Below are 23,553 nucleotides of genomic sequence, written 5' to 3'. Positions count from 1 at the left end.
GAGTAATTTGGTTTTACTGTATTGACTTGTTTTTCTTCTATTCTTTATACTATTGTATTCAATTTTAGTTCATGAATTGTAATAATTCATCAAGACTTCAACATTAAACATGTAGGGTACACACTGATTTTGTACTGTGATTGTAGCATATTTTTATGCTACAATCCTTTATATTAATATGTTATCTTCATCTTAAAATAGCATATTTATCCTGTTTTCTTACCATCATTTATTGAGGTTCTATTTCTCCTTAATTTCTAGCTTATTTAATAAACCTTTCTATTTTCTTTTCTCTTGTAAATTTCAGTCTCCCCAAATATCTACCGTTTTCATTTATATATAAACTTTCCTAGTCTGTGATTTTAGTAATTTGTGATTTTAAAATAATTAGCTAGAAATAATCAAGAAATGAAAAGTTAGAACACATTTAGCTTTTGTGCAACATTTTAACTTTTCAAAAGTGATGACTTCATTTTTTAGTGCAGTCCTCTCAGAAGAAAGATGTAGTGATCTGCTTGGTATTACTAGGGCTTATTATTCATTCAGCCTTCATTTATGTTTTAATTTACGTTCAGTTCAGTTCAGTTCTCAGTCATGTCTGACTCTTTTCGACCCCATGAATTGCAGCCAGCACGCCAGGCCTCCCTATCCATCACCAACTCCTGGAGTTCACCCAAACTCACGTGCATCGAGTCAGTGATGCCATCCAGCCATCTCATCCTCTGTCGTCCCCTTCTCCTCCTGCCCCCAATCCCTCCCAGCATCAGAGTCTTTTCCAATGAGTCAACTCTTTGCATGAGGTGGCCAAAGTATTGGAGTTTCAGCTTCAGCATCAGTCCTTCCAATGAACACCCAGAACTGGTCTGCTTTAGGATGGACTGGTTGGATCTCCTTGCAGTCCAAGGGACTCTCAAGAGTCTTCTCCAACACCACAGTTCAAAAGCATCAATTCTTTGGCACTCAGCTTTCTTCACAGTCCAACTCTCACATCCATACATGAGCACTGGAAAAACATCTCAAAACTTCAAAGATACATTAAAAACAATTGTTGACTAGACAGATCCAGAAATATTTGTAGCCTAATTTATAACCTCTTTTTGATAAAATGAAAACAAGCAATATATAATGTTATAGCAGCTGTATATAATTTTTATTATATACTTACTTATTTAACACTCCACTCGGCATGCACAGTATGAAATCATAAAAGCAACAAACATCACTGTACCAATACTCCATAAGATTATTTGTACCAGGCGAAGGAGGTTTATTTTTCCAGTTACTTGATCTATGAACATTGCTGCCTTCTCATCACCAATGGTGGCAGTCTGTAATAAAGTTAATAGTGTTTTTGGGGTAGTTTAGTGAAGCAAAATACTCAAAACCTTCAATTTATGTATCAGTTTTTTTTTTTTTTCAAAACACTGCATAAATTTTAGTTATTTTTTTCTGTAAAACAAGCTAATGGAAGTCTCTTTGCATGTCAGAGAAGGTAATAAATGCCAAGGTGGAATATTTAGAGAAATACAATCATTTCCCTTTAAACATGTTATATAGCATTCTTCAGTACACTGACTTCTTTGTTCAATACACTGGTCTTACAGAAATATTTTCCAGTTTCCCAAAGAATGTTTCTTAGTGACAGAGGGAAATATCAAGGGTCAGCAGTTTTCTTCCTCTAAAGGCTTATACAATGCATTTCCTAATTCTGTGGCTAATCCACTCCATGATTTTTACACTAAAAATGTCTCATCAGGAGATAAACTGCCTACATTTACCATAAACTCATCTTTATAAACTTGGTTGGCTTTTATTAACACTACAATATTCACACTGAGTTATTTGGAATGTCATGTTTGCATGACTCTTCCCCATGCCAAGCACTATGACAAGAGATAGTGTTTAATATATGCATTATGGAAATAATCTTAAATGATAGGAAGTACTTTGTCTTTCTAAAATAAAAACACTGAAATCTAACATAATCCTGATATTTCTGCATGGCTTGGTTCTCTCAAAATAATTAATTCTATAATTAATAATGTATAAACTTGCCCACATGAGTAATGGAAACTCATACAACTTCAAATACTATGCACACTTACTCAATTTTCAATCATCCAAGATTTATTCTATATACAAAGATGTTTGCTATTTCAGTGACTAATAGATAAAAATACTAACCTCATTAAGCCAAAGAATAGGCACCAAATAGTTCTGCTCCAAATGCTTTAATGCTCTGTAATATACATTGAAAATAATTATAAAATATTAAATAATTATGGAAATAAATATATATTATACACGCATAAGAGAAGTGTTAGTAATTATCTCTATACATGAATGTTCAGAAACTAGTTGCTGTTGTGTCTTGGTTAAATTCCTTGATTTTTGTTCCACGTGATGAATCATTTAAATTTTAAGGTCTGTTTCTGAGTTTTATAATCACTCTATGAATCTTTCTAATATATATTTCTAATTAGATTCACTTTTTCTAATCACTTATTTTCCCTTTCAACAAGTGATGCCCAGGAAACTGAGAGAGTAAATTCCTAGGCAGGTTGATAAGAAGTCGGGGATCCCCAAGGACAGAGGGGTCTGGAACTCTTGAGGAGGAGAGGACAAACTTTTTTATCCTCTATATTCCTTAGGATTATATAGCAATAATGTAACCTGCTTGAGGACAGTTTCTGGAAAAAAAAACCTTCTGGCTAATCCTGTTATCATAAAATGTAAATTATGGGAGTGGGTCTAGTAAGGTCTTTACAACCTCCAGACATTGTTTTGATTCGCTTATTATTAATTTGACTAATAATAAAATTCAATAAAAATTTGATAATTATTATAAAATAATAATTATCAAATTATTATAATAATATTTTGATAATTATAATTTGATTATTATAATATTTTGTAATTATAATTATCAAATATTATTATCATCATCATCAAATAGCTAACACTAGCAATGGGGTACTCTTTCTGCCCCCTTCTGATGTCTATGTCAGAAGCTTTCTCTACCTCTTTTATACTTTAATAAAACTTTATTACACAAAAGCTCTGAGTGATTAAGCTGCGTCTCTGGCCATGGATTGAATTCTTCTCCTCCGGCAGCCAAGAATCCCAGTCTTTTTTGGTTTGGCAACAACCTTTCAAAACTAAACTTTGAATTCTGGAAACTACTGTCATAGAAATATTTGGACAGCTAGTGTGGAATGAGCAATACCACTATACACTCATTCCAAAATGTGTGTAAATACCATTTCAATACAAACTAGATATAATTCTAAATTGCAAATGAAAGTTATTAGCATTTTACGATTTAATGAATTAAGCCAAAGAAGTTGAAATTTTATTTTATGTATGTTTTTTCATCATATTGGATTATTACTGCATGAGTTTATTCAAGAAAACTAAGAAGAAGTGGCAAGAATACACTGAAGAACTATACAAAAAAGATCTTCACAACCCAGATAATCACGATGGTTTGATCACTCACCTAGAGCCAGACATCCTGGAATGTGAAATCAAGTGGGCCTTAGGAAGCATCACTATGAACAAAGCTGGTGGAGGTGACGGAATTCCAGTTGAGCTATTTCAAATCCTAAAAGATATGCTGTGAAAGTGCTGCACTCAATATACCAGCAAATTGGAAAACTCAGCAGTGGCCACAGGACTGGAAAAGGTCAGTTTTCATTCCAATCCCAAAGAAAGGCAATGCCAAAGAATGCTCAAACTACCACACAATTGTACTCATCTCACATGCTAGTAAAGTAATGTCCAAAATTCTCCAAGCCAGGCTTCAGCAATACGTGAACCGTGAACTTCCAGATGTTCAAGCTGGTTTTAAAGATCAAATTGCCAACATCCTTTGGATCATCAAAAAAGCAAGAAAATTCCAGAAAAATTTCTGCATTATTAACTAAACCAAAGCCTTTGACTGTGTTGATTACAACAAACTGTGGAGTATTCCTCAAGAGATGGGAATACCAGACCACCTGACCTGCATCCTGAGAAACCTGTATGCAGGTCAAGAAGCAACAGTTAGAACTGGACATGGACCAACAAACTGGCTCCAAACTGGAAAAGGAGTACGTCAAGGCTGTATATTGTCACCCTGCTTATTTAACTTCTATGCAGAGTACGTCATGAGAAACGCTGGGCTAGAGGAAGCACAAGCTAGAATCAAGAGTGCTAGGAGAAATATTAATAACCTCAGATATCCAGATGACTCTCTTATGGCAGAAAGCAAAGAACTAAAGAGACTCTTGATGAAAGTGAAGGAGGAGAGTGAAAAAGTTGGCTTAAAGCTCAACATTCAGAAAACTTAAGATTATGGCATCTGGTCCTATCACTTCATGGCAAATTGATGGGTGAACTGTGGAAATAGTGACAGACTTTATTTTTTTAGGTTTCAAAATCACTGCAGATGGTGATTGCAGCCTTGAGATTAAAAGACACTTGCTCCTTGGAAGAAAAGTTATGACCAACCTAGATAGCATATTAAAAAGCAGAGACATTATTTTGCCAACAAAAGTCCATCTAATCAAAGCTATGGTTTTTCCAGTAGTCATGTATAGATGTGAGAGTAGGACTATAAAGAAAGCTGAGCGCCAAAGAATTTATACTTTTGAACTGTGGTGTTGGAGAAGACTGTGGTGTTGAGAGTCCCTTGGACTGTAAGGAGATCCAACCAGTCCATCCTCAAGGAAACCAGTCTTGAATATTCATTGGAAGGACTGATTCTGAAGCTGAAACTCCAATACTTTGGCAACCTGATGTGAAGAACTGACTCATTTGAAAAAACCCTGATGCTGAGAAAGATTGAAGGTGGGAGAAGGGGAAGACAGAGGATGAGTAGGCTGGATGGCATCACCGACTCGATGGACGTGAGTTTGAGTGAACGAACTCTGGGAGTTGGTGATGGACAGGGAGGCCTGGCGTGCTGCAGTCTGTGGGGTTGCAGAGTCGGACACAACTGAGCAACTGAACTGAACTGAACTGATGGTGACAAAGAATACTTTAATCCACAGCTTACAGTTTCTACAGTCAGAAATTCTTGGACATAGGTTTTCAAATCATTTAATGGTCATGCTTTTCTTTAGTAGCCTGTTTTGACATTCCTAAAGGGGCAGATATTCTAAATTTATGTAGAAATTAGAAAAAAAATCTTATCTCTAAATCTTTTAAGAGTATCAGTAATAAAGCTGGTAGAAAGAATTGAGCTGCAAACCTCTTACAGTGCTAACATGGAAGGATATAACCATGCTTATACAATTTTTCATATCTCCTTTTGCATTTTTTTCTGTGCATATATATTTTCCTCATACAAATTTGTTTATGCAGTCCATTCACTGTCTGTCTTCCTAGTCCAGCTACCTAAATTTCCGTAGACTTTCTTTTATTTCTATTTACCAACATTTTGTTTTATAGAGGTACAGGTAGATTTTTACTTTCATGACTCATTATTATCTGTGGTCAGTGCCTTGGGCTAAATAACTCTGATCATCTACATTACTTTAAAAAACAGATTTTTTTTTTTTTACATTGGAGTATAATTGCTTTGCAGTGTTGTGTTAGTTTCTTCTGTACAACAGCGTGAATCAGTTAAAAGTATACATAAATCCCCTTCATCTTCAGCCTCCCTGCCACCCCTCTACATCATCACAAAGCTCTGAGCTGAGCTCCCTATTCTATACATCAGCTCCCCACTACCTGTTTTACACATGGTCGTGTGTTTCTGTCAGGGCTGCTCTCTCAATTCATTCTACCCTCTCCCTCCCTCGCTGTGTCTACACATCCGTTCTTACATCCTCATCTCTATTCCAGCCCTGCCAATAGGTTCATCAGTGTCCCTTTTCTAGATTGCATATATATGTGTTAATATATGATATTTTTCTGACTTAGAGAAGTTGAATTTTATATTCTTTCCCCTTCTTTTCATAGATATACTCTCATTCTTACAAGAAAATACTAAAAATCATAATGAAACTTGTTCAAGAGACTCACTCAATTTTTCTTGCTGGTTTAACCAGTATATTGATCTGCAGTTGTTTTGCAAACTGTAGAGTGAATCCAGTTATCTAAAGACAGAACAAACTAAATTAATTATCAACTTCCTTAAAAAAAAAGATTTTATAAATCCAAAATTTATTTTTACTGTTACATAAAACCTAAAGTGAAACTCTACTACTTGAAATTTATTAAATAACTAATTGGACATATTGCTTCATGCACACATAATTCTCCATAATTAAATTTTGTGTGCGCATGAATAGGTGTATACAGATGTATATACCCATGCATATATATACACACAAAATTCCTTTGCCCATCCTAATGCCTAGGCTTTATTTAAATTTAAGATATTTATTTGAACTGGTTTTGAGGGATCCACCACAATAGTACTGAAACCCAGTACTGTTTATACTGTCTATAAATCCTGAACTTTGCATGGTTAAGTATATATCAGTCAGAACCCATATATCATCTGTATAATTATAATACTACTTATTATTCCTTATACTGAAATGTGACTTTTAAAATGCTGGGATATCATTTAAACTTTGAATAGGAGAACATTAAAATAAATGAAAAGTTGAAAACTGTTACTCTATAGGAAATTTAATAGATGTTTCCCTACACTGAGTATAATCAATCTTACCTCAAATGCATATATATCTGTAAAATCTTTCAATTGCTTGTAATCTACAGTATCCCTTCATGTGAGCAGTACTTGCAGTTGTTATAAAATGAGCATAAAATTGTACTTTATACCAAATTGTTTTAAGTAGAATCATGTCTATCATTGCTTTCCCTGACCTATGAAGAATTAAAAAGATCTATAAAATTTCACATGCTATAAATTAAAACAGAATTATTTCATCTCATAAGCAACAATGGGAAAAAAATGTTATTTTCATTGATATAAAAGTAAGTAATTTATCAAGATTGTGATGCAATAAACATAATCAATAAATGTGAGAAAATGGAGAGAATTTAATTTTTCTTTCATTAAAAAATAATGTTAAACCAAACAGGTCAATAATGTAGTTGCTTACAGGTTCAACATCTAAGTACGTGCTATGTTCTTCTTCATTTGGACTTACGCCTTCAATAGGTTCTGCAATTTCTGGACTTGCATATAGAAAATGAGGAAGTGAAATGTACACAGGTTTTCTTGCAAGCAAGTTTTAAAAGACAAATGATATAAATACTTTTTCTTATTATACATCCCTTTCAGAAAAGATTTCCTTGAAGATAAAGCTTTTTAAGTTAAAAATGAAATGCAAAGTTTGCTTTGACTACTAATTGGATGGTGAGGGTTAGAGACAATTATAGCATCTAATCACTTTTGAACAATAACAAAGAAGAAATGTAACCAGTCATCCCTTAGGTGTTTATTTCCTATAAGTAAGGCTTAACTGGCCTTCCCTGGTAGCTCAGTGGTAAAGAATCAGCCTGCCAATACAGGAGATAAGGTTTGATCACTGGGTCAGGAAGATCCCCTGGAGGAGGAAATGGCAACCACTCCATTTTCTTGACTGGGAAATTCCATGAAAAGAGGAGTCTGGTGGGCTATATAGTCTATGAGGTCGAAAAGAGTCAGATACGACTTAGCAACTAAGCAACAACAGCAAAGCTTAGCTGCTGAACACAAAGTTACAACCATATACCTTCATGTTTCAGGTAGTAATGTGCCTATGGACTGATAATTTTTTAAAGAGATTCTTTCTTTCTTCACACCTACACCAATAGGAAATAGGTGAGCAAAATATGATAAACTCCATATTTTGAGTCAATTCTTGTTTTGGAGACTTCCTGAATACACTTATTTTTATTTACCATTTTCTAGGGTAGAAAAGTTAGAAAAATGCTAGATAAGTTGGGATGTTTAAAGTATTCTGATAACTATTTTAATTTTATCCTAAATCTAAAAAGAACACAGAGATTCTGCACAGCAGAGGACACCATCAAAAATGAAAAGGCTACCTATGGGATGGGAAAAAATATTTTCAAAACTTATATCCCATAAGTAAGTAATATCCAAAATATACAAGGTATTCACACAACTCAAAAAAATAATCCTTAAAAAATGAGCAAAGAACCTTAAGATTTATTTTCCAAAGTAGCACAGAAAAATATCAGGGTGGTTTTACCTAATAACAACTAACTTTTGAAACAGTGAAAATCAGAACAAAAACAGCCTACCACTTTCTGCCATTGTTGCCTTCTCACTTTAAATTTCTTGTGGAAAGAAACCCTGGGTGAAGTTTACATTTTAAAGAATAATGCAAATTATGCCATGGATTGTAACATTGAGAACCTGTAAACTTACCTTCTTGGCATTTGCCAATGTCTAGCACACCATATAAGGTACAGTTTTTTGAGAAGTTTTTCTGTGCAGAAACAGTGGTTGTCTGGATTTTGAAGTGGAGATGCAAAAGCCAAGGATGGAAGAGTGAATCTGTACACAGGGATTCCTTTCAGATTCGTTTCAGCTGTGAACACAACATAGATGGACCTGAACACAGATACGGAAAAGCTTCATTCTGGGAAACTGAACTTCCTTCTGGAGATCCATTTTCTCCTATTGTAAAATTTATATTATTGCTTTAACTTAGGAAAATTATGTAATCTTGCTAGAATTCCTGCTTAATTCTTAGGAAAAAAATCTTGAGAGATTTTAAGCTATAACAGAACTCAGTACTTGGATATTCTTACCTTTGTTTTCAAAAGCTTCTGAGATTAATTTTTGTTTGTGAACTGCAATAGAGTATTTATCCCTTGAGATGGGAATGGCAGCCACTCTAGTTTTGTCGCCTGGAGAATCGCACAGATAATGGAGCCTGGTGGGCTACAGGGCTACAGTCCACAGAGTTGGACATGACTGAGCGACTAACCACATAGAGTATTTATACAGCAGACATTTCTCATAGTTCATTTCTTCTGTGGATTAATTATTGATGACTCTCTCAAATCCTTAATTCGTGCCCAATTTAAGTGAGATAAAAATAAAGTTTCAATCTTCCAAAACTTAATCATGGAGAGAAATTCTGCTTGAGTGTGTGCATGCTTGTGTTTAATATTTGCCTTCTACATGCCCATCATTTACAGCTCTTCACCATAACCAGGCTTCCCTGGTGGCTCAGAGGATAAAGCGTCTGCTTACAATGCAGGAGACCTGGGTTCGATCCTTGGATCGGGAAGATCCTCTGGAGAAGGAAATGGCAAACCAGTCCAGTACTCTTGCCTGGAAAATCCCATAGACTGAGAAGCCTGGTAGGCTACAGCCATGGGGTCTCAAAGAGTCAGACAACGACTGAGTGACTTCACTTCACTTCACTTCACTTTACCATAGCCTCGACAATGTACTGGATCCCACTATATACTTTTTTTTTTTTTAATACCCAGATGACCTTATTTGAAGAAATTCTGCTCTCTTCAATTTTACAGATAAGAAAAGTTTCAGAGATCTTCAAAGCTTTCTCACACCACAAAGAATTTAGAAACTAAAGGATTCAAGCATACCCAATGCCCAGTGTGGGTGCTGATGCTTGTGTGATAGTTACTGCACCCTGCCAATTTGAATGGATGTCGTAATGCCAGTAGAGCACATTAACATAGATCTGTGCCTGGAATCTCATCATTTTAGACAATTTAAGGAAGATCGGGCATGTCTTTCTTGACTGTTATTAAGCATACTACCACTTCAGTAAAAGAGAGGAACAAATAGCTCTTGCTTAGAAATGACAAAGAAGAAAATGATTTGTGTTACGCAGAGTGCCCTTCTACATCTTTTAGTTTACAGAAATAAACACATTATGAATTCTATATTGTATTTATTAATATATCAAAAAACTTCCTTAAATTTGTTTTATTTTTCTAATGTACTATTATTGAGTGTGGTCTTCTTGATTTATCTCTTGTCACTTGGGGAAATAATTCTGACTTAGAGAAATACATCAATGTCTTTGTCTTACCTGAAAATGTCCAAGGAGAAGAATTGTAATACCCGGATCTTCTCAATAAAAGGTGGAAATGAAGCTGCATCTGTTTAAAAGTTGAGCCAGTGGCAAGGGATTAGATGCAGTTTGTGTCTTAAATCAAGAAATCTTGATTCCAACATGCTTGATAGAAATATAATATGAACTGTAGCAATTCTACATGTAATTTTTTAAACAGAAATTTATTTTTCTCATTCCTTTCTCTTTTATTAAATTTTCTGTTGGATCAGTTGATGAACCATGTTTTGTTAGTTTCAGGAGTATAGCAAAATGATTCAGTTATACATACACATGTATCTATTCTTTTTCTTTTCCCATCTAGGTGAAAAAAGAATATTGAGTAACGCTCTTTGTGCTATACAGTAAGCCCTTGTGGGTTATCTGTTTTAAACATTAATAGTGTATGTATGTCAATCCCAAACTCCAAATCCATCTCCTCCTCCAACTTCTTCCCTCAGTCACTGTACTTCATTGTCTGAAGTCTGTGAGTCTGTGTGGTAAGTTCATTTGTATCACTTTTTTAAGAGTCTGCAAAAAAGCAATATCACATGATCCATGTCTTTCTCTGATTTACTTCACTTAGTATGATAATCTCCAGGTCCATTCATATTGCTGCAAATGGCATTATTTCATCCTTTTTAATAGCTGAGTAATATTCTGTTTCACATATGCACCACATTTTCTTTATCTGTTGATGGACATTTAGGTTGCTTCCATCTCTTGGCTATGGTAAGCAGCACCGCAATGAATCCTGGTCTGCATATAACCTTTTGAACTACATTTTTATCCAGATACATGCCCAGGAGTGGGATTGCTATATCATATGGTAGCTTTATTTTTAGTTTCTTAAGAAACCTCCATACTGTTATCCATTGTGACTGTTACCAGTTTAAATTCCTACCAACAGTATAGGAAAATTTCCTTTTCTGCACATCCTCTCCAGCCTTTATTGTTAGTGAATTTTGGGGTGATGGAGTCTGACCATTGCGAAGTGATACCTCATTGTAGTTTTGATTTTCATTTTTCTAGTAAACAGTGATTTTGAGCACATTTTAATGTACTTCTTGGCCATCTGTATGTCTTCTTTGGAGAAATGTCAATTTAGGTCTTTTGCCCATTTTTTGATTTTTTTTTTATATGTAATATAGAGAATATGAGCTGTTGAAAACTTTGGAAATTAATCCCTCATTGGTTGCATTGTTTGAAAATATTTTCTCCCATTGTGAGTTGTCTTTTAATTTTGTTTATGGTTTACTTTGCTGTACAAAAGGCTTTGAGTTCGATTATGTCCTATTTGTTTATATTTCTTCTTATTTCTATTTCTCTAAGAGGTGGCTCAGAAAAGATACTGCAGTGATTTATGTCAGAGAGTGTTCTGCCTATGTATTCCTCTAAGAGTTTCATAGCATTCAGTCTTTAGTTACTTAATCCATGTTGAGTTTATTTGTGTATGGTGTTAATGTTCAATTTCATTTTTTTACATGTACTTGTCCCATTTTCTCAGCACCATTTATTATACAGTCTTACCTACTTTGCTGTACATTAATTGGCCATATATGTGTGCGCTGTTTCTGGGCTTTCTACCCTGTCCCAGGGATCTACATTTCTGTTTTGGTGACACTGCCATACTGTTTTGGTGACTGTAACTTTGTAGTACAGTCTGAAGTCAGGGAGCCGTGATTCCTCCAACTTTGTTTTCCTTCTCGAGATTGCTTTGGCTATTCAAGGTCTTTTATGTCTCCATACACATTTAAAAATTTTTGTTCTAATTCTGTGAAAAATGCCATTGGTAATTTGATAGGGATTTCATTGAGTCTTTAGATTGCACTGGGTAATATAGTCATTTTAACAGTGTTGATCTTTGAATACCAGAATGTGATACATCTTTCCATCTGTTTGTGTCATCTTTGATTTCTTTCATCATCATATAGTTTCAGAGTATAGGTTTTTTGTTTCCTTAGGCAATTTTATTTCTAGGTGTTTTATTCTTTTTGATACAATGGCAAATGGGATTGTTTCTTTAATTTATCTTTCTGATCTTCATTGTTAGTGTACAGAAATGGATTACATTTCTGTGTAATAATTTTGTAATAATAATAATTACACACTTAGTTATCCTGCAACTTTACTGTGCTCAGACACTCAGTTGTGTCTGATTCTTTGTGACCCCATGGACTGTAGACCACCAGGCTTCTCTGTCCATGGGATTCTCCTGGCAAGAATACTGGAGTGGGTTGCCATTTCCTTCTCCAGAAACTATATTACAGCTCTTCAAAAATGAATTCAAGGGTTTTCTGATAGCATCTTTAGGATTCTTTGTGTAGAGTATCATGTCATCCACAAGCAATGACAGTTTTACTTCTTTTCCAATGTGGATTCCTTTTATTTCTTTTTCTTCTCTGATTTCCATGACTAGTACTTCCAAAACTATGTTAAATGATAGTGATGAGAGTCAATATCCTTTCTTGTTCCTGGTCTTAGAGGAAATGCTTTTATCTTTTAAATGTTTAATATGATGCTAACTATATTTTTGTCATATATGGCCTTTATTATGTTCAGATAGGTCTCCTCTGTACCCACTTTCTAGAGATTTTTTTTAAATCTCAATGGATATTGAGTTTTGTTAAAAGCTCTTTCTACCATCTATTGAGATGGTCATGTAATTTTATTCTTTAATATTCTTTGATATCATATATCACACAGATTGATGTCCAGATATTGCAAAATGCTTGTATCCATGGTATAAATCCCACCTTATCATGTTGTGTGATCCTTTAATGTATTATTTGATTTGGTTTGCTAGTAGTTTGTTGAAATTTTTCACATCTGTATTCATCAGTGATACTGACCCATGGTTTCCTTCTTTGCAGTATCTATGTCTGGTTTTGGTATCAGGGTGATGGTATCCTCATAGGATGAGTTTGAGAATATTCCTTCTTCTGCAAATTTTTCAGTAGTCTCAGAAGGATAGGTTTAACCCTTCTGTAAGGTTTTAGTAGAATACACCTGTGAAGCCATCTGGTCCTGGACATTTTTTGTTAGACGTTTTTAAAGCGCAGTTTCAATTCCATTACTTGTGATTGGTATGTTCATATTTTCTATTTCTTCTTAGTTCATTCATGGGAGCGTATACCTTTCTAAGAATTTGTACATTTCTTCCAGGTTTTCCATTGCATTGACATACAGTTGCTTGCAGTTGTCTCTTATGATCCTTTGTATTTCTGTGGTGTTTGTTTTAAATTATGTTCTTTTTCATTCTAATTTTATTGATTTGAACTCTCTCCCTTTTTCTTTCCTTGATGAGTTTGGCTAAAGGTTTATCCATTTTGATTCTTTTTAAAGAACAAGCTTTTAGTTTTATTGATCTTTTCTATTTTTTTTTCCTTTTTGATTATGATTTGTTTTCTTCTACTAACTTTGGTGTTGTTTGTTCTTCTTTTTCTATTGCTTTAGGTGTAAGGTTAGGTTGTTTATTTGAAAATTTTCTTGCTTCCTGAGATAAGATTGTATTGCTATAAACTTCGTTCTTACAACTGCTTTTGCTTCTTCCCATAAGTTTTGGATCATCATGCTTTTATTTTCATTTATCTCTACGTGTTTTCTTTTATTATTATGCTTTGATTTATTCAGTGATCTATTGGTTTCTTGATAACATGTTGTTTACCTACAACACATTTGTGTTTTTTCAGTGTTTTTCTTGAAGTTGAATTCTAATCTCATAGCATTGTGGTCAGAAAAGATGCTTGATATGATTTCAGTTTTCCTAAACTTATCAAGGCTCACTTTGTGGCCCAGCCTGTGATCAGTCCTGGAGAATGTTCCATGTGAACTTGAAAGGAATGTATATTCTGCTTCTTTTGGATGCAGTGCACTATAAATTAAGTCCATCTGGTCTTTCTTTTAAGGCTTGTGTTTCCTTTGGTCTTCTGTCTGGATGATCTGTCCATTGCTGAAAGTGGGATGTTAAAGTCCCCCAGTATTATTGTGTTACTGTTGATTTCTCTTTTTATGGCTGTTAGTATTTGATTTATATATTAGGATGCTCCTATTTTAGGTGCAAGTACATTTGTAGCTATTACATCTTCCTTTTGGATTGATCCCTTGATCATTATGTAGTGTCCTTCTCTGTCTATTGTGAAAGTCTTTATTTAAAGTCTATTTTGTCTGATGAATGTTGCTACTGCGGCTTTCTTCTGACTTCCGTTTGCATGGAATACCTTTTTCCATCCTCTGACTTTCATTGTGTATGTGTACTTAGATATGATGTGGATCTCTTGTAGACAGTATACATACAAGTCTGGCTTTTGTATCTATTTAGCTAGTCTATGTCTTTGGTTGGAGCATTTAATCCATTTACATTTAAGCTAGTTAGCAATGTCTCTTCCTAGTTCTATATTCTTTATTGTTTTGGATTTGTTTCTGTAGGTCTTTTTTCTTCCCTTTCTCTTTTGTTCTGTTTTCTTGTGATTTGATGACTAGCTTCAGTGTTGAATTTGTTTTTCTTTTTTGTGTGTGTATCTACTGTAGATTTTCAGTTTGCTGTTACCATGAGGATTTGATATAGCAGTCCATACATAAACAAGGTTAAGTTGCTGATGTTTTAATTTCAAGTGCATTTCCAATATCTTGTATTTGTGCTCCCTTATTCTCACAGTTACTGGTTTTGATAGCATATTTTGCATATTTTTGTGCAGATGATTTCCTTTCTTACTTTTTTTGCCTTTACTGGTAAGCTTTTCCATTCTTAATTTCTTTGTTTCTAGTAGTGAATTTCAGTTAGGATTTGTTGCAGATCTGGTCTGGTGGTAATGAGTTCTCTGTAAAGCTTTTGATTTATCTGTTGCAACTGAATGATAGTCTTCTTGGACAGGGTATTCTTGGTTATAGGTCCTTCCCTTTCATCACTTTGGATACATCATGCCACTCCCTTCTGGCCTGCTGAATTTCTGCTGAGAAATCAGGTGATAATCTTATGGGAGTTATGTATGTTATCTGTTGTTTTCCCCTAGTTGCTTTTAATGTTTTTCTTTGTCTTAAATATTTATCCATTTAATTCCTGTGTGTCTTGGTATATTCCTCCTTGGGTTTATCTTGCCTGAGACTCTTTGCACTTCCTGTACTGTACTCACTGTCTTCTTTCCCATGTTAGGGAAATTTGGGGCAATTTATATTCATTTTTCTCTCTCTTTTCCTTCAGAAACTCATATAAATGTCAATATTGATGCATTTAACTTTGTCCCAGACTTTTAGACTCTCTTCATTTCTTTTTATTATTTTTTTTCTTTATTCTGTTCTGCAGCAGTGGTTTCCACTGTTCTTCTAGTTCACTTAGCCATTCTTCTGCCTCAGTTACTCTGCTGTTGCTTGCTTCTAGTGGATTTTTCATTTCAGTTACTGAATTGTCTCTCTCTTTTTGTTCTTTTGTTTTTCTAGGTCTCTTAAACATTTCTTACATCATCTTGGTCTTTTTATGACATCTTGTATCATCTTCACTTTCATTACTCTGAATTCCTTTTTGGGTAGATCACCTATCTCATTTCAATAAGATGTTCTTCCAAGTTTTATCTTGTTCCATCATCTGGGACATATTCTTCTGCAACCTCATTTTGTCTAATTTTCTGTGATTGTAATTTCTTTTCTGTAGGCTTTAGGATTGTAGTTCTTTTTGCTTCTGCTGTCTGTCCCCTGGGATAAGACTATCTGAGTCTGAGAGGCTTGCACAGGCCTCCTGGTGGGAGGATTTTTTTCCTGCCCACTGGCAGGTAGAGCTGGGTCTAGTCCTTTTGGTGGGCAGAGCTGTACTCAGAAAGTCTGTGTGCTGATGGATGGGGCTGTGTTCCTGCCTTGGTGGTTGTTTTGGATGAGGTATCCCAGCACTGGAGCCTACAGGATGTTGGGTGGGGCTAGGTCTTGGGGAGGAAATGGTATTCACCAGAACTTCCACTACGAGTTTTTTTTTTTTTTTCCCAGTTTGTGGAAAATAATTATACCACCTGGCAAGTACGGAATTTGGTTTCATTGTGATCGTGACTTTGCCCCTCCTTCTGTCTTGTTGTGGTTTTTTCTTTGTCTTTGGATGTAGAATATTTTTTTTTAGATGATTCTAGCATTTTGCTGATGTTGTGGATGGTTGTTGAGCAATTAGTTGTGATTTGGATGTTTTTGAAAGAAGGGGTGAACTCACACTTTTCTGCCTTGCCATCTTACTGCCAGTTGATTCAGAAATTTGAATACACGTAATTTTTAAATCCTCCAATAGCCACCTTTTAAAATGATAAAAGTATCAGTTATATTTAACCCAGTATATCCAAAATCACATAATTTTACACATAATCAATATAAAATTAACAAAATACCATGTGTACTTAGGCACATTTTGGTTTGTACTAACCCTATTTCAAGTACTTAATATGGACAGGTGACTAGCTGCTACCTTATTCAACAAGTCTGTATACTGTCCACATTCATTGGTATTCAATTTTGTATCAGATTTTCCCACTGTTTAAACATAAATGAGTTTTTTTTTTTTTTTAATGGCCAAATCACCTGTTGTTAAAACTATGATTGTTTTCCTACCCTATCAGTAGAGTGGCAGTTTCCTTACTTTGAGGTTCCTTTACATGTCCTTTTGGTGAATGTTGTTCTTACTTTTGATTGTGATTCATTCACCTACACTTATGGCTGATTAACATTTTTAAAATCATTTTTTGAAGTTCTTTCTCTAAGCAGGATTTCATGCAAATAGTTTGAAATTGTATACATCAAAACAAAAAAAGCATTTGTTGAGTTTATTGAATCCCTACAATGGTTATTATCCATGGCACACATTGAATATAAGAAGGAATAACTAGATAATTTCCTCCATTTACTCCACAAATGAGTATCAGCAAAATGAGCCACTGCTGAATGTGTTTGTTCAAACAGTAAGACCTAGCCTTCAATTATGAATACCACATTCTTTTTCTAGTAACAGCACCAACTTTGGAATCTTCTTACATTTCACTTATAACAGAAAATCAGTAAACTTGATCCTGCCTTTAAGATAATGGGCTATTGAAGATTAGCTTAAATGCCCAGATGGATCTCTGAATGGGCATTGCCTACAACTGCCTTCCCAACACCTTAAACATTAAAGGAAAAGAATACATTGAAAAGCTTTAAATATCATCAAAGATTCTGTCATAATGATACCAGCAATTACCATGTGTCATAACCCTAGGATTGTGCATACTAGCAGGACCCTTTTTTTTTAAATACATTCAAGTGTAAATCAGTATTTTAATTTTATACCTCTTTAAGCTTATTGGTGAAGGTATAGTAAGTACTTCTTTCATGCTAACAACATTGGAATCCTTTCCGTTTCTTTACACTCTTTTCCTAGTGTGTAACCAACAATCTGTCTCAAAGAGATTCCATCAGAATCCTTGGTCTGCCCAATATACCTCTACTCCTAGTATTTTTACTTCTGTTTTTCTCTTAGACACTTTTAACTTCATGATTTCTTCCTAACTTTAGAATGTTCATTTTTGCATGTTTTTTCATGGTTGGTAACAATATCCAGTACAGGTATGTATTGGTTAACACATATATAACCTTATTTTTGTTGCTACTGTTGTTCTTTTCTCCATAATTATGATCATCTTATTCAAAATAGATGGCTCCCCTTGCAAGGTTACTGATTCTTCTTCATATTGAAACCTCCACTTGGAAAAATGTTTTACCTTTTATAATTATGTTGATTGTTAAATTCTTTCAGTTTTAAGTTATTATCTACACAGTATGTACAATAGATGTGAACAGTAACTACTAACCTCTTTACTTCTGTGACCAGTAAGTCAGTTAATTAGTCTTTACAAAGCAGTAGTAAAGATGCTTTGTAAAGCATTATTACAAAGCATTAGTCTTTACAAAACATTTCCCTAGGAATGCAGTAATGGTTTATCTTTACTGATTAATCTTGAGACATTTCATCAAATTAGATAGTTACTATTACTTTGCCAACAAAGGTCCATCTAGTCAAGGCTATGGTGTTTCCAGTGGTCATGTATGGATGTGAGAGTTGGACTGTGAAGAAGGCTGAGTGCCGAAGAATTGATGCTTTTGAACTGTGGTGTTGGAGAAGACTCTTGAGAGTCCCTTGGAATGCAAGGAGATCCTACCAGTCCATTCTGAAGGAGATCAGCCCTGGGATTTCTTTGGAAGGAATGATGTTAAAGCTGAAACTCCAGTACTTTGGCCACCTCATGCGAAGAGTTGACTCATTGGAAAAGACTCTGATGCTGGGAGGGATTGGGGGCAGGAGGAGAAGGGGATAACAGAGGATGAGATGGCTGGATGGCATCACCGACTTGATGGACATGAGTTTGAGTGAACTCCAGGAGTTGGTGGTGGACAGGGAGGCCTGGTGTGCTGCGATTCATGGGGTTGCAAAGAGTTGGACACGACTGAGCAACAGAACTGAACTGAACTGAAGCCTGTTTTGGAATTGAGACTCTGAATTATGTTGTAGGGATACAAAGATAGGTAAAAGCATCCCTATCCAGAACATCATCGGCATGATGGTAGATTTGTGGGAAAAAGGAGGGGGTTTCATTGTGGTATTATTACAAAACAAATACCCTTACCTGTACCATTAATCATGTCACAATAACTTGCCTGATAGGAGAGATGCCTTAGGGGGAAAAAAAAAAGGAAAGGAAATGAACATTTGCATTCCAAGAGCACATCTCACATTAATTTTTCTTTTATGGTTCAAGTGGTGGGGGTGGTGGTTTAGTTGCTAAGTTGTGTCTGACTCTTACAGGAGTCTGTAGCTCACCAGGTTCTTTTGTCCATGGGATTTTCCAGGCAGGAATACTTGAGTGAGTTGCCATTTCCTTCTCCTGGCAATCTTCCTGACCCAGGGCTTGAACTTGGGTCTCCTGCGTTGCAGAGAGTTTCCTACATTACAGGTGGATTCTTTACCGACTGAGCCACCAGGAAAGCCCTACTTCTGCTAACGTAATAAACATTGATTAGACTAGTTGTGACAAATGCTAAATTTAAGAAATACTCTAAATCATTTGGTCTATGTTTTGTTAGAAGTTTTCATCTTGCTGAGGTGAATGAAGTGCCTGATACCATTAAGTGGCCAGATTATAAAATAAAAACTGATAAATTTTGTTAGGAACAACTTGGAACAGACCGAGTTTTTAAACATTTTTTGAGAAATATTTATCAGAAATTTAGATCTCTGTTTAGGATTAAATTTCTGTGTTCCGGTGGGAGAAGTGGATTATTACATAGTATATTGAGTGTTCAACTGAATAGGAGAAAAATACTAAGTAGGTAACTGATGTAAACTCAGTATGAGGGAAAAGAGGGGAGTGTGGAGGAGCAAAGAAGCAGATGTTTGATCAGAAGTGACTGGAAATGTAGATAATCAATTTATACTTTTCCCCTCTTTTAACTTTGCATGAACTGACATTAAAATAGAATGGAGTTTATTAATTTATACTCTGGTATTTTCATGAAATATACATATCCATATAACTGGAAACAGTACAAACAATGATGGTGATTGTTTCTCTGCAGTCTCAGCCACTTTTTGGTGATAGAAAATGGGTTTTTCACCCTCCAAATATATCATACCGTAAGATGTCAAGGCAAGCTGTTGCTTCTATTTGAAACACAATAAGCCGTCAATAATGCTCAGTCTTGCCGTGGTCAGTTAAATTAACCTTATCTTAACCTTAACGGAGAAGGCAATGGCACCCCACTCCAGTACTCTTGCTTGGAAAATCCCATGGATGGAGGAACCTGGTAGGCCGCAGTCCATGGGGTCACTAAGAGTCAGACACGACTGAGCGACTTCACTTTCACTTTTCACTTTCCTGCATTGGAGAAGGAAATGGCAACCCACTCCAGTGTTCTTGCCTGGAGAATCCCAGGGACGGCGGAGCCTGGCAGGCTGCTGTCTATGGGGTCACGCAGAGTTGGACACGACTGAAGCGACTTAGCAGCAGCAGCAGTAGTAACCTTAAACTCATGTGAAATTCTTATTCCAATTAGGAGCACTCAATAACTCCTCAGAACCTCTCTGTAATACTGAAATTAAAGAAATGCTCACTGTACTCAATATATGAACACTGATATGATATCCCATAAAATGAGCATTTAGATGTGTTTTATCCCTCCATTAGATTTTCCTGTAAAAAAAAAATGTGAGTATGAACTCTGTAGATGAAAAAGGAATATGAGTAATTATTTAACTGTTTTATGCAAATTTTAGATAGGAACTCAGTGTGAGGTAATGCTTGCTTAATTAATAAAAATGTTCCATCTCTTGATTTTGATTATTCTTTGTCATAAAATCACTGATCTAAAACTCATTTTAACTTTGAGGAGAAAAATCTTTTTCTCCTTGGTATTTATTGGGGTTCTTCCTATTTTAGACATATGACAGATTAGATGTACTCCAGATAAGCAGGCAGAAGTTAGAGAAAAGTAGGAAATTGTGGCTAGTGAACATATCTCATTCTACTACTGCTTCACAGAATATGTGCTTTTTATTTTCAAGTTCAGTATGTCAGTTTTAAACAGGAAATAATAATTCCATTTTTATAATGATAGGCTTTTTAAAAAAGCTGAGTTATTTTAGAACATTTGGAAGGGGAAAGTCATAAAAGTTGTAGCATGGATTCATTAAGCTTCCATCGTTATAGACATGTTTAGTCATGTCACTGGAATGAACAATAATTTTATTTCATGCTCAGTAAAAAAAAAAAAAAAATAGTATATTTTCCTAGCTCCTGGATGATGAGTTGACATATTGATATTCTTCCTTTTAATTTGCTATTATGTAATTGAAGTGTGCATGAAAACTCTGGTTATGCAACACAGATTAAAGTGGCCCCTTTAGATTTCTGTATATAAGAGACCTGTTCATAAAGGTGAACCCTCCAGTGGGGCTGATACTCAGCAGCTATGTACCAGTGTGACCAGTCATCACAACTAAAAGGTTAATGCCTGATAGACCAGGAGTTTCTAAGGGCCGAGATACAGGCAACTCTGTGCCATAGGTTGGTGCCTGTGCCTTACCAGTTGGTAAATAAGTTTCTTGCCTGCCTTAAAGCATCCTAGTGACACACACACACACACACACACACACATACAACTTTGCCTGTATACTTACTTTTTGCCTTTATATGTGTCTATTCTGGCAACTTTGCTTATGTCATCTTTCCCATTGAAAACTTTATAAACTCCATCTGCAGTGTTGTTGTACTGAAGAAATACATGCAAGAAAAAATTACTTCTAAAACAAGCCATGCTTTCCAAATTATAAAGTATGTAATTAACTCACTTTTGCATTTCTCAGACACTGGCTGTTCACAATTATTTTATATGATTTGAAATGTATAAGTGATGAATTTTTAAAATTACTTATTTTTAATATTTTATAAAAACAAGATATAAAAAGTGCCTAGAAATAAGTGCTAGATGCTGAGATAAAGGAAGAAAACAACTATCAGAAGCTGACATGATCCAACTCCAGTACTCTTGTAATTAAGCCAGAAAGGCCATTTTGATCACTAGTCCTGTTATATTGAGGTGAAGGAATAGTTAACAAAACCTATGAGAAATATGACAGCTTTCCTGAAGTTTTCTCAATATTATGATCTCTAATATGTGGTTACTAAAATTTAGGTACACAAAATTAATAACAGAATTAGCGAAGGAAAGAATTGAGTATTTTAGGTAAATAATAATAACTGAATTTATTATCATTTAAGGCTTCTATACTTAAATTGAATTGATATATAACCTTGCAATCCTAAAAATCATCTCAAGTAAGATAATTAAAGAATATAACAGATATATAATAAAGTGCCAAATGAATTCATATTCAATTTTTAAATGCAGTAATCAACTGGTTCTTTTCATGGTTCAAAACATTAAACTATAACTAAGTACATCACCAAGTTCACATCTTCTTAAATTTCCTATATGTCACTTCATGACATTTGTAGATGTTTTTATCAACTAACTATGAAAATATGACATTGCTGATTTATCCTTCTTGTTGTGTAGAATTTCAGGTAACTTTTAAATTTACATTAAAACAAACTTGTAGGTCTAGAGAAGGAAGAATGGTATGATGAATACATTTCGTATAAAAACTGGGCATTCAATTTGATTGTGCATAGATAGAAAACCAAAGTCGAAAGTGTTCAAAGTTTTTCCACCCTACAACTTAATTTTAGACAACTTATATGTTTGTCAAAGAATGGAAACTTGATTAAATGTTAGTTTAATTTTGATTAGTAAATTCAGACAAGTAAATTTTCCCAGCTAGGAAAGATAAAACTATGTGACATAGACTTTGAAATAGTGAGAATATTTATTAGGGTTAATACACTAATAGGGTTAAGAAATAGGGTTGCTGCTGCTGCTGCTGCTAAGTCACTTCAGTTGTGTCCGACTCTGTGCGACCCCAGAGACAGCAGCCCACCAGGCTCCCCCATCCCTGGGATTCTCCAGGCAAGAACGCTGGAGTGGGTTGCCATTTCCTTCTCCAATGCATGAAAGTGAAAAGTGAAAGGGAAGTTGCTCAGTCGTGTCTGACTCCTAGCGACCCCATGGACTACAGTCTACCAGGCTCCTCCGTCCATGGGATTTCCCAGGCAAGAATACTGGGGTGGGGTGCCATTGCCTTCTCCGAAGAAATAGGGTTAACACACTAAATAATAAAACTGTGAATTGCCAATGCCATTATATTTATCTGGTGAAAGTCCAATAATATTGACATTTGTATTGTTACTCACAGGATAAAATGAACCAACTGTAGTAGTAGGGTGTGGAACCAAATGCAAGAATGGATCCTTACAGGCCCACTAGTATATATAGTTTTTTTAAAGTTCTCTTTTGAAACATGAGAATTTGACTTTTTGATAAGTGAGTTGAGTATTCAATTCACTTTTTAAACTTTTAAAAGTGACTTTTAAGAACTTAGAGTATGTACTCTGAGATCAGAAATACGGTTGACACACTAAATGATAAACTTATGAATTGTCAATGTGATTATATTTATCCAGTTAAAAGTCTAACAGTATCAAGATTTATAATTGTTACTTACAGGATAAAACACATCAACTTCGGTAGGAATAGAGTATGGAATCAAGTTCAAGAATGGATCTGTATATCCCCACAATAGTTCTTTCAAAGTTCTCTTTTGAAACAGAAGAATTTGACTTTTTGGTAAGTGAACTAAGTATTCCTTAAATGTATCTGGATAGAGATGTGATACAGCCTGGAAAAAAAAAATCATGGTTTAAGACACCAACTGCAATATCACTTTCTTAACAAATAAATATAAATACAAGAATTAAACTGAATAAAACAATTTCCAGCTATCTTTAAAATGACTGCCAAATCTAGCCAGGACTAAAGTATATTATTTCTTCATCTCTTAATGATTACATATCTCTGTGGTTGTGTGGGCCACAGGAAGAGGAGTTTCAAAGTTAAGTCCTACTTTTTGACAAATTTTACTTATTTATTTCAT

General features: G+C 34.9%; 1 protein-coding gene across 1 annotated transcript in view; it reads right to left on the bottom strand.

Annotated features, from left to right (window-relative positions):
* Nucleotides 1-1,169: 1,169 nt before the first annotated feature.
* The window catches only part of LOC113890914 (platelet glycoprotein 4-like), a 58,418-nt gene continuing 36,034 nt past the window's right edge, over nucleotides 1,170-23,553 (bottom strand). The window contains 10 exon segments of the mRNA XM_027538438.1: nucleotides 1,170-1,328; nucleotides 2,185-2,239; nucleotides 6,010-6,083; nucleotides 7,062-7,179; nucleotides 8,335-8,391; nucleotides 8,393-8,524; nucleotides 9,984-10,053; nucleotides 18,632-18,678; nucleotides 21,181-21,272; nucleotides 23,125-23,298. Coding sequence (XP_027394239.1) covers nucleotides 1,170-1,328; nucleotides 2,185-2,239; nucleotides 6,010-6,083; nucleotides 7,062-7,179; nucleotides 8,335-8,391; nucleotides 8,393-8,524; nucleotides 9,984-10,053; nucleotides 18,632-18,678; nucleotides 21,181-21,272; nucleotides 23,125-23,298 — 978 coding nt within the window.

Source organism: Bos indicus x Bos taurus, chromosome 4 (genome assembly GCF_003369695.1).
Source record: "Bos indicus x Bos taurus breed Angus x Brahman F1 hybrid chromosome 4, Bos_hybrid_MaternalHap_v2.0, whole genome shotgun sequence".
Lineage (NCBI taxonomy): Eukaryota > Metazoa > Chordata > Mammalia > Artiodactyla > Bovidae > Bos > Bos indicus x Bos taurus.
This window is presented reverse-complemented; position numbering and strand designations above follow the sequence as displayed.